Below are 12,483 nucleotides of genomic sequence, written 5' to 3'. Positions count from 1 at the left end.
TAAAATTCATACACACATACTGTACTGTACAAAATTATACAATTCAGTGACCTAAGTTCATGTCCATCATCTAATGATTAGCCCCACCCTTGATGGACTCCAAAATCCTTGAACATCAAAATCCTCAGATGCCCAAGTCCCTTATATAAAATGGCATAACATTTGCATATAAACTACATACTTTCCCGTATTTTAAGTCATCTCTAAATTACTTATAATACCTAAAACAATGCTATGTAATAGTTAAACTATATATATAGTGTGTGTGTATATATACGTACACACATGTATTTTGCATGTGTTATCTCTTATATTCTTTTTTTATTGTTTTCCTTCTCAAATATTTTGTCTGTGATTGGATGGAACAGAGGATGTGGAACCTGTGAACACAGAAGGCTATCCTTTGGGCTCCAAGCTCCACCACTCAGTTTAATCAAGGCAACTCTGTTGTTTTCATTCAGTTTTTTATACTCAGGTTCCAAGTAAGATTATCCCAAGGATTCAGAAGCTAAAAAGTACATTTGTGATTCACTGCCCTATCACAAACTGATCACACAAATTCAAAACTATATACCAAACAATACTTGATTATGTACTATTTCACACTGACCTCATAATTGCTTCATGTCCTGTCCCTTAATTGTAGGCTCCTTAGGGGTAAGAGACTCATTTCTCCTTTCCCTGTGAAGCTTAAACCACACTTGCCAACTAATAGAAGAAACTAGGTATCAAGCATGCTGTTTCTTACCCTCAATACTCAGTTATGGTAAACTGCTTTTCTTCCCCAAAAAATAAGGGTTTAAATATGTAACTTTAGCTGGGTCAGTTATAAAAGCCTCACTCTTCTTAAAGCCATTCAACTTTATGAATGTGTTCAGAAAAGTTTAAGAATTTTAGAAGCAAATATATTTGGAGGGTTCCTTTCTTCATTCCCACACTTTCAGATCCTTTAGTTACCTTACAGTATGCTTTCCAGATTAAGTAATAAGATAATTACTCATTTGGCCCCTGGGAGTACACTCTAGTCTGGCAATTTAATTAAAAGCTAGGGATACATGCATTCATATGAAATTTTAAGTATCCATTGTCAAAATAAGGAACTCATCTAAGAGTTCAAAAACAACATTACCATGAGGCCAATTTGAACATAAAAATCAAAAGGTCAAGCAAATTCTCCAAGAAGATAAAATATATTTTTCCCCTATCACTTTATTTTTTGACTCTGGCCAGGCCTAGTGGCTCCTAATTCCAGCACTTCGGGAGGCTGAGGCAGGAGGATCCCTTGAGACCAGGAGTTCAAGACCAGCCTGGCCAACATAGTGAGACAGTTTCTACAAAATAAACAAAAAACCGCATACTTCCATTTAACCCAAGGAACCTAATTGAAAAAACAAAACAAAAAAACCTGGACATTTTGACCGCATATGGTGGCATGAGCCTGTGGTGCCAGCTACTTGGGAGGCTAAGACAGCAGCTCAAGAGTTTGAGGCAGTAGTGTGCTATGATCATACCTGTGAATAGTCACTGCACTCCAGCCTGGGCAACAAGGTGAAACCCTATCTCTAAAAAAATAACTACACACTGTAGCTATCTATAAGCCAGCTCTTCCTCAATCTTTCACTTATTTCCATGGACTTATCTCACCACTTCACTCTCACTTTCATTTAGATCACAACTGAAAAAAGCCTGAATTCTGAGTGTGTTAAGAATGCTATAAATATTTCTTAATTCCATATTAGAAGTTACTGGTCAGCAATCAACTTCTGTACATTTTTACAGCCTATTATTTTTCCCATTTTTTTTTTTTCCAAAGAGACAAGGTCTCACTCTGCTGCCCAAGCTGGAATGTAGTGGCATAATCACTTTTGACTGTGTCTCTAAAAAAAAAAAAAAAAAGCTGTCGGCTGGGCATGGTGGCTCACACCTGTAATCCCAGCACTTTGGGAAGCCGAGGTGGGTGGATTGCTTGAGCTCAGGAGTTTGAGAACAGCCTGGGCAATATACTGAGACCCTGTCTTTACTAAAAATACAAAAAATAGCCAGGTGTGGTGGTGTGTACCTGTGGTCCCAGCAACTGAGGCTGAGGTGGGAGGATGACTTGAGCCTGGGATGTTGAGGCTGCAGTGAGCTATGATCATGCCATGGCACTCAGCTCAGGCAACAGAGTCAGAGTCTGTCTCAAAGAAAAAGAATCCCAATCTACCTAAGTATTTATATTAAAACTTTTGCTGGGTGCGGTGTCTCACGCCTGTCATCGCAGTACTTTGGGAGGCCGAGGCGGGTGGATCACCTAAGGTTGGGAGTTCAAGACCAACCTGACCAACACGGAGAAACCCCGTCTCTGCTAAAAATACAAAATTAGCTGGGTGTGGTGGCACATGCCTGTAATCCCAGCTACTGGGGAAGCTGAGGCAGGAGATATGCTTGAACCTGGGAGGCAGAGGTTGCAATGAGCCGAGATTATGCCATTGCACTACAGCCTGGGCAACAAGAGCGAAAACTCCATCTCAAAACAAAACAAACTTTTAAAGATCTAAATTCTGCAACACAGGTTTCTGCTAAGTATTAACTTAAAAATATTTTAAGAAAATCAAGTGCTCAGATCTTATGTACCAAATAATTCACTGCCTCATCTTCTCAAGTTACCCGATGATTAGCTCTAGAATTAAACTCTGAACACAGACTGTCTTACTCTTAATGATGCATAGAATCTTAATGCCAAAAAAATCAGCCTTTATTAAAGCACATTCAGAATAAGAGATCTGGTATAAACAAATTAAAAAACTGCAACAATTGGGTCACGCAAATAACTGGTCATTTATAAAAGTCACCTAGGCAAGCTAAACTTCATGAACAGAAAACCATATTCAAAAAATGTATAATGAAATTAACTTTCCCAAAGCTCACATACTTTATAATTAGAAGTGATAGGCCAAAGACTAAAGCACAGGATTCTGGAAATGTTTTTACAGACACTAACAACCCATACAATTGCACACTCTTACAGCAAAACGCTGATCATGACATTCACTAAAGTATAAGTGCCTGCTATGTGAAACTCATAGTTCTAGCAATGTGAAAATGAACCAGACTTGAATTCTAGCAGAGCAGATGTGACACTGTAACAAATAAATAAAATTAAAAAGGTAAAGTGTCCTAAAAATGGTGCAGATTAAGAAAAGTCTGTATGCTAGAGAAAGCAGAATTCGTGGATTCTTGACATTTGAACCAGACCCTGAATATTAAAAATTAGACTGGGAAGGATTAAAAAAGAACATTCTGGGCAATGGGTGTAGAATGGCCAAAGACAGGAAAGCAGAAGACATACAGATTACAGCAAACTGTTCAGAATGAGACTAGAGTATACAGGTTGTATAAAAGAAAGTACAAGGCTAAACAAAGAGCTGAAAAAGTATACACAGAGCCAAATCATGAGTTTGAATGCTAAGTCAGATATCTTCAATGGTTACTTATAGTAAAGAATCATTAAGGGCTGGGCATGGTGGCTCACGCCTGTAATCCCAGCACTTTGAAGGCCAAGGTGTGTGGATTACCTGAGGGTAGGAGTTCGAGACCAGCCTGACCAAAATGGTCAAACCCCATCTCTATAAAACTACAAAAATTAGCCAGGCATGGTGGCACATGCCTGTAATCCCAGTTACTCGAGAGGCTGAGACAGGAGGCTTGCTCGAACCCAGGAGGCAGAGGTTGCAGTGAGCCAAGGTGGCTCCACGAGCTCCAGCCTGGGTGACAGAAAGAGACTCTGTTACAAAAAAAAAAAAAAAAAAAGAATCATTAAGGATTATGAAACAGGCGATCTGATCTGGGATGAAATTTATCTTGCAACATGGAATGAAATGAATGGAGGAGACATCGATTGAGTTATTGTTGTAAGAACTAATGACCTCAATTATGGTGGTGACCTTACAAGGTGAAGAAGGCACAGTTCTAAGTTAAGTCTATCATCCAGTATTCACTGGGTATCTACAATATGGAAAGTATCATTCTACTCCTCTGAAAAATCTTACAAGTTTAATGTATCATTCTCATTCTTGAGGAAATTGTAATGTGGAAAAACAACTGTTAAAGCAACAAAAACTAATAAGACAATATATGGTTTCCAGATAAATGTTACACACACAAAAAATGTACATGGCAAATCAGGAGTGAGAGAGAAAAACAATGATCAATGAAGGCTTTAACAACAAAGGTGGTTGATCTGCCCATCAATGAGAAGGCTGAATTTCTTGAACAAGAAGGGGAAGGATAAAACTTCACAAAGGTAAATTGTTAAAAGCTGAATAATTTGTATAATAAGGCCAAGATACATGAAATAAATTTGGGAATAATTTCCACCAAAATGGTAAACAAAATGCTAATAAGGAAAAAAACACAACCCTTTGATATCTAAATTTAATTTCATAAATTATCAGAAAAGTGAGGCATTAATATACCATTAAAGGGGGGGCACAGTGACTTACAACAGTAATCCCAACACTGGGAGCCACGGCGGGAGGATCACTTGAGCCCAGGAGCTCAAAACTAGCCTGGGCAAAGTGGGACTCCATCTCTAAAAAACAAACCCATCCCCCCAAAAACATTATAGCTTTGCATGTTTAAAAATAAGCATTACATTCTAGATTGTTTATAAGGAAGAGGGTTATTTTTAGTGCATTCTACAGGATAAACCAATCCTTTTAACAAAAAAGAGGGTTTTAGTTTTTATTTGTTTGCTTTTTTAATAGAGATGGGATCTCACTTTGTTATCCAGGCTGGTCTGGAACTCCCAGGGTCGAGTGATCCTCCTACCTCTGTCACCTAAGTGCCTGAATGACAGGCATGTGCCACTGTGCCCAGCCAAAAAAAAAAAGGTATCTTGAAGAAAGCTTTATCCAGTAGCAATTTGAAATATCCAAAATGTTACACTTTCTTATTTGTCAAAAAAAGCTCCACAAACAATCTGATAAATTATTTCCTTTTTCACATTTTATGTAAGTGGCAGAGCCAGAATTTGAACATAGGACCATTTGACTCTAAAACCAGAGCTATACTTGTACTCAGTGCTATATGAACTTATTTTCTTGGGATTTTAAAATTTCAAATGTATTAAAAGGTATGTCAGGGGAAAGAAGAGTGATGAATCTCAAACTATAGAACTACTGCAAAACTTAGAGATACCTATCCTTACTCTTATGTATTCAGATTAGAAAGTGTAACATGGTTTGTTGTTCAATATTAAGCTCTTTTAACAGAGTGCCCCCCTCAAATTAGTAAATAACAGAGTTCTTGTCAGTGACAAAGGGGTACTTCAAGCTGTTTTACATATACCTTTCAGAGCTGGAATACCTACCTGGCTTCCTCCTCTTATGGACCTTCTTTCTTCACCCTTTTATGGCTTATCCTCCCACTCACTGTCCTTCCAAGACTGCCTTAGGTGGGCAGATTTCCTCTATACTCTTTGTAAACATTTGGGAATAAGGGAGTTGGGTAGAGGGCGTGACAAATTTGTTTCTACCTCCTAATTTGAGAAACACCCTAAATCTCTTCCATGCAATACTTTGAGGATAGGGATCAAGTACTTCCTTTTTCTCCCCCAAGTACTTTCCCATTACAAAAATATCTTGTGGTGATATACATACAGGGTAAAAACCCCTAAATCACTTAATGCATTAGTTTACACCAATTACTATATTTAATATTACTGGAATTTGACTTTTTAGGATTCCTTAAAACTGATCTACAACAGCCAGACATTGTGGTATACCCCTGTAGTCCCAGCTACTCAGGAGGCTGAAGCCGCAGGATCCTGTGAGACCAGGAGGTGGAGGCTGCAATGAACTATAATTGCACCTGCAAATAACTACTGGACTCCAGCCTGGGCAACACAGCAAGACCTCATCTCTAAAGGAAATTTTTTTAAAAACTTGAGCCAGGCACAGTAGAAGTGCACCTGTAACCCCAGCTCCTCAAGAGGCTGAGGCACAAATACCCCTTGTGCCCAGGAGTTTGAGACTAGCAAGATAATGAGACCCTGTCTCTATTTTTAAAATTTAAATAATATAAAGGCCAGGATCACGCCTATAATCCCGCCTGTAATCACAGAACTTTGGGACATCAAGACGGGCAGATCACCTGAAATCAGGAGTTTGAGACCAGACTGGTCAATATAGTGAAACTCCATCTTTACCAAAAGCACAAAAATTAGCTGGCCTTAGGTGGCACATGCCTGTAGTCCAAGCTACTCAGGAGGCTGGGGCAGGAGCATCACTTGAACCTGGGAGGCAGAGCTGAGATCAATCCACTGAACTTTAGGCTGGGCAACAGAGTGAGACTTGGTCTCGAAAACAAAAAAGAAAGCAAACAAACAAACAAAAAAACTCAAGCATGCATATATATATATACACATAGAGAGAGACAGAGAGAAAGAGAAAGAGAGAGGGAGAGAGACAGACAGGCAGACACAGACACCAGCCTGGGTAACACAGAGACACACAGGAAAATGAAGCATTAATATACCATTTTTAGTGTACACTACAGGTTTATCCCGTAAAATGCACTGAAACGAAAAACAAACAAAAATGACCTACGATATAGAAGCAAAAATGGCACTAGGAATATGCAGAGTTCTTGTAAGACGTTCAACTATACCTGCCTCAAATACATTAGTTCATTTAAAAGAAATCTATTCATTCATTCAACCAAATTACTCAGTGCCTAAAATGTGCCAGCCACTGTTATAAGCACTTAGGAAATACCAATTTTTAAAAAAATCCCCTTTCCTCCTTTCCACCTAGTGGGAGGAGACAGATAATAGACAACGTAAGATAGTGTGTTAGAAAGTAATAAATGGTATTGGGGGAAAAAACAGAAAAGGGTATTAGGGCAGGTTGCAATTTTAAATAGGGTGGTCAGAGAAGGTTTATGGTGGTATTTAAGAAAAGACTTGAAGGAGGTGAGGGAGTCAGACAGCCCTGAAACCTGGGCAAGAGTACTCTAAGCATAAGAATAAGGAGGGCAAAGGTCCTAGAACAGCAATGAGGCCAGGTAAGCTGGAGGAGGGAAGCCAATAAAGGAGTTAGTTGTAGGTGTCAAGGGGTACAGATTACATATGGTTTATGGGACACTGTAAGGAATTTGATTTTTTACTTTGAATGAAACAAAGATCCACAGAGGGTTGGACAGACTGTCATGTTCAGGTTTAGCAGAATAACTGTAGCTGCTGTGTTGAAGACAGGCCTTAGCGAAGACAAGGGTGAAAGCAGGAAGACCAGTTAGGAGGCTACAAAAGAAACCAAGGAGAAAAATATGCACTTCCTACAAACTTAGATCTTCATAGTACAGGGTTTACTTTTAGGCAAAAATAAATAAAAACAAATTTGTCAGATGTCAATAGGAAATAACTGGAACTGGCTCTTGTCATTATATTCGTATTTTACATATAAAGCAGCAAACGATGACATCTTTTAACTGCTCACCTCAAGAGAACCTGTTCCTTTACAATTAACTACAATTTGTTAACTACAATTTGTTGAAAAAGTTACTTTTATCAACTAAAAATACTATAAATTGGTTGTGTGAGGTAACTCACACCAGTAATCCCAGTCTGTGGGAGGCTGAGGCAGGAGAATCACCTGAGGCCAGGAATCTGAAGCTGCCAAGTGAGCAATCCACTCTAGCTTGGATGACAGAAGGAGATTCCCAACTCAAATAAATGAATAAATAACCTTGGATTGATGTTTCTCAGATCATTTAAAATAACCATTCGTAAAACAGACCTTATTTCTTTTGGGGTGAGGACAATATTTTTTCTACAAAAGTTTCTTTTTATGCTTTTAAAGTAATTTTCTTCCAATTGATACTGAATTTGTATTACTCTGTGTCACTCATTTCAGGAGAGTGCAACCATAAAAAACTCCCACTGTCGGCCAGGAACGGTGGCTCACACCTGCAATCCTAGCACTTTGGGAGGTCAAGGTGGGCAGACTGCCTGAGGCCAGGAGTTCAAGACTAGCCTGGTCAACATGGTGAAACCCCATCTCTAGTAAAAATACAAAAAATTAGCTGGGTATGTAATCCCAGCTACTTGGGAGGCTGAGGCATGAGAATCACTTGAACCCGGGAGTGGAGGTTGTAGTGAGCCAAAATCGCACCGCTGCACTCCAGCATGATGACAGAGTGAGACTCTTGTCTCAAAACAAACAAACAAAAACCTCCCACTGTGAAAAATATAACATTTCCAAAAAAAAGTTCCGTCTTGACACCAAAAACCCCTCATCTCTCATCATCATCTAGTCCTTCCGGAAAAGGCAAACACAGTTTCCATAAACTTTGGTATCTTTAATACTACAATTGTCATAAGGGTAGGAGAAAGAGAACAAGCCAACGACATTCAATCTGCCTGGAAACAAAGAGGGTAGGAAGCAGGAGAATTGCTTGAGGCTGAGTTCAAGACCAGCCTATGAGCAACATAGGAGCCCCTGTCTCCAATTTTTTTAAAAAGAGAAGCAGGTGAGGGTAGGGAGCATAAGATATTTAAAATAAAAACTTCAGGTCAGATTCGGTGGCACACACCTGTAATCCCAGCAATTTGGGAGGCCAAGGCAGGTGGACTGTTTGAGGTCAGGAGTTCAAGACCAGCCTGACCAACATGGTGAAATTGTGTAGACGTGGCCAGGTGTGGTGGCTCATGCCTGTAATCCCAAAACTTTGGGAGGCTGAGGTGGATCACCTGAGGTTGGGAGTTTGAGACCAGCCTGACCAACAAGGAGAAACTCCATTTGTACTAAAAATACAAAATTGGCAGGGCGTGGTGTCACATGCTGGTAATCCCAGCTACCTGGGTGGCTGAGGCAGGAGAACTGCTTGAACCCAGGAGGTAGTGGCTGTGGTGAGCCGAAATTATGCCACTGCACTCTAGCCTGGGCAACATTAACAAGACTTCATCTCAAAAAAAAAAAAAAAAAAAAAAAAAAAAGGAAATAACCACTTTTGTTATATAGTAAATAAGGGAGGGAAAGAGACTGAAATATAAACACAGCTTGCTTGCTTCACTCAAAGGTACTTGTAAATACTTGTAAAGACATCTAGATTCAGCTTTTTTTTTTTTGGAGACAAAGTTTCACTCTTTGTTGCCCAGGCTGGAGTGCAGTGGGGCGATCTCGGCTCATTGCAACCTCCACCTCCCAGGTTCAAGCGATTCTCCTGCCTCAGCCTCCCAAGTAGCTGGGATTACAGGCATGTGCCATCATGCCCAGCTAATTTTTTATTTTTAGTAGAGACTGGGTTTCTCCATTTGGTCAGGCTGGCCTCAAACTCCTGGCCTCAGGTGATCCTCCCACATCAGCCTCCCAAAGTGCTGGGATTATAGGCATGAGCCACTGTACCCCGCCCAGAGTAAGCTTTTTAGAGACTATCCTTGTGACAATGTACTTTGGAAAAAATAGTTGTGTAAATACAGAAAATAACTGAATTCAACTTCGTTAATCCATTCATTTAGGTGCTTATGTGTCAGAAATTGAGTGAGGGGAGAGTCCCTGTTTTCAAGGGTTTTTACTCATAATTTATCTCCCAGTTACTACCTACTGAGGCAGACGTGAGGGATACAACAGCAAACCAGAAATAGATTCCCTACCTTCATGCAGCTTGCACTGAAGAAGGCAAATACAAAGATGAGACACACATCTAACAAAGATACAACACTGAAGTGTTATAGATATTGCTTATGGAAGTGTAGTGGTTTCAGTGGGGACACAAACAAGGGATTCGGGCTGGGAGGGAAGGGAATGCTGGGACTTCAGATATGAAAGCTCGAGTTCTCAAAGAGGATTAGACGTCCACCTGGCTGACCTGGGGGAAGGGCTCCAAACAGAGAGCAACTGGAGCAAAACAAAGGTGTGAACAGCCTGGTGTATTTAGTAGGCCTGGAATATAGAACGTAAGAGAGAGAAGCCATGGAGGCTTCTGTATGCCACAACCAAGACTGGACTTTACCGGTATACATGAAATGCCCCAGAGGAATTTTATTCAGAAAACCAGCATATATGATCAGGTTTTTCTGGTGTGATGAGACACTGGTTTGCAGAGGAATGAGAAAAGAAAACACTAGGTAATGATGTCACCACATGAAACAAAGGAGAATGCCCAGTCAGAAAACTAAACTCTTCAGGAAAAAATTAAGTACTACTACTGAAGCCCTCTGAAAGATTGTATTCAATATCACCTAAATGGAAAAAGTACAGGAAATGTTTTTACATATGTATTATGGATTAAACATCCACATACCTATTTTGAGTTTAAGAAGTAGTCAGTCTAATTCTGTAACACATCTGGGACCACTGATTGTTGCACAAAAATCAGTAAAAGCTATTTAGGAGTCTTTGATACAAAGGAAGAACACCACAAGTAACCGATGGAATTTCCCAAGTCAGGTTTAAAGGTTTCCAAAGTTCAAGCTCATCAAGTTTTCTTAAGTCAGCACGTTTAAAAGGTGTGTCATATGGGTGGAGCAAAAGGAGGAGGGCTTAACATTTATACATACGTGTATATACATAAACAAGTAACTCGATGTCGGTAGGGCTAAAATCACTTGGGAGATCAGTCTCCGAAGCTGAGGGAGAAATGAAGACCTGCCAGATCCAATTAACAAAGACGAGGGAGGGGGTAAGAGGATGACCACACAGGAAAACATAAATGGGGCGGGGTGGGGGGGGTGCTTGGCAACCACCTATCCAGAACCCAGAACCCATCATCCAGTTGGCGGTGCGACGAGGAAATCACACGATTCAGACATAAAGGCAGGAAAATGTCACTCCCAAACTCCACGAGCGAACCAGCAGACACTGGCCCCGGGGATGTGATCGCATTCTCTGATCCCAGAACTCAAGGGCAGAGGGTACCATCCCCACACGGTGCCCGAGGGGAGGCGAAGGACCAACCCTACTCTGCGAACGGAGAGCAAACGTCCTCAGATCCAGCCCTCAGGGGGCCAGTGCCGCCCAGGCCAGGCCCTGCCGAAGCCAGGGGCAGAGACCGCCCCAAGCCCCGCTCAGTCTCCGCCAGAGCTGCCTCTACTCCTCGCTCCCTCCAACACACCCTCCCCTACCTGATATGGCGGCGGCGGCTCCTGATCCGGCTCCGTCCCCTCGCCAAAGCTAGCCCGGTCGGACTGAGACTCGTGAAGCAGGGAGATGTCATCCGAGGTGGGGGATTTGAGGCAGTTCCCCATCTTCCGGAGCTGCGGTGCGTGATCTGGGGGAGGAGAAAGCAGCGGTGGGGTCGCTCGCACGCTCCGCGGTCAGCTTCGGTCGGCGAGGTGGGGTCGGGCGGCAGGCCGGCGATCAGGCGGAGGTGACTCCACCGCCCCGCGGTGCCGCCGAGGGGCCGCTCATGCCAGCCCCCGGGGGTGGGGGCTCAAGGCTGGGCCGCGGGCTCCGCTGGGGTCGCGGCGGTTGCCTCCTGCGAGGCGGCGATGGGGGGGGGGGGCGGGGAGACGAAGCACTTCCCCACCCCGCCCCCCCGCGGGGCGGCGGCGGCCACGGAGCTGCTGGGCCTAATCCAGGTCAGGAGGGGGGGGCGCGGCCGTCGCGGCTGCCTCAGCTGCTGCCTCAGCTGCTGCTGCCCCCGCCGACGCCGGAGCCACGGCCGCGGGCCTCATCCTACTCCGCCTCAGCGCGGCGGCGGCAGCCACAACGAGGCAGGCTCAGGCCCTACGTCATCGCGCCGTGCGTGCTCTGGTCCCGCCCCCGGCGCCGGGAGGCAAGGGTGGCTCCGGCGGCGCCCATCCCCCCACCCCCCGCAGCTGTTCTTGGGGCTGCGTCAATTTTCGCTTCTCTGGCTGCGTGGCTCGGTACCTGTCTCCGAAACCAGTCTTCCGTCTCGGGCGCCTCACCACATACACGGCGCCCGCGCGGTCTAGGTCTCAGTTCTTACCTGTGCACTGTCTGACAGTCTTCTCACCACCCTTTGCCGAGCGGTCTATTTATATAAACCCATATCGGAATAGATCAGTCCCAAGATTAAAATGTTAAAAGGGGTCCCGTTTATCCCTTCAAAATAAAGTCCTAGCTCGTTAATGAACCCTCCCTACCGCTCCAATCACTTCCTTATCCTCCCACATCACAGCCAGAGAGATTCTTCCAGTTGTGTATCAGATTATTCCATTTCTTTGCAGTCCCAGCACCGAAGTCCAAGCCACCATCATCCCTCACTCACTCTCCTGCAATAGACTCTCAGCTGCTCCTGAGTTGATCATTGCCCACATCCAATCCACTGTTTGCACAGTTGACGGAGTTATCTTTTTAAAAACTAAATTGGATCATGTTATTCTTCTGTTAAAACCTTCAATGTCTCCTCAAGGCTGTCCTTAAAATAATCCTTAAGCAAGGCACGGTGGCTCATGCCTGTAATCCCAGCACTTTGGGAGGCCAAGGCGGGTGGACCATGAGATCAGGATATCGAGACCATCGTGACTAAGGCGGTGAAACG

The 12,483-nt window shown here is 43.1% G+C and overlaps 1 protein-coding gene across 1 annotated transcript in view; it reads right to left on the bottom strand.

Moving 5' to 3' along the window:
* The window catches only part of RNF11 (ring finger protein 11), a 34,589-nt gene extending 22,881 nt beyond the window's left edge, over window positions 1–11,708 (bottom strand). Inside the window, exon 1 of the mRNA XM_003921569.4 lies at window positions 11,102–11,708. Within this exon, the coding sequence (XP_003921618.1) occupies window positions 11,102–11,224 (123 nt within the window). The 5' untranslated portion in view covers window positions 11,225–11,708. The remainder of the gene's footprint in view (window positions 1–11,101) is intronic.
* Window positions 11,709–12,483: the final 775 nt, after the last annotated feature.

This window comes from Saimiri boliviensis, chromosome 11 (genome assembly GCF_048565385.1).
Source record: "Saimiri boliviensis isolate mSaiBol1 chromosome 11, mSaiBol1.pri, whole genome shotgun sequence".
Classification (NCBI taxonomy): domain Eukaryota; kingdom Metazoa; phylum Chordata; class Mammalia; order Primates; family Cebidae; genus Saimiri; species Saimiri boliviensis.
This window is presented reverse-complemented; position numbering and strand designations above follow the sequence as displayed.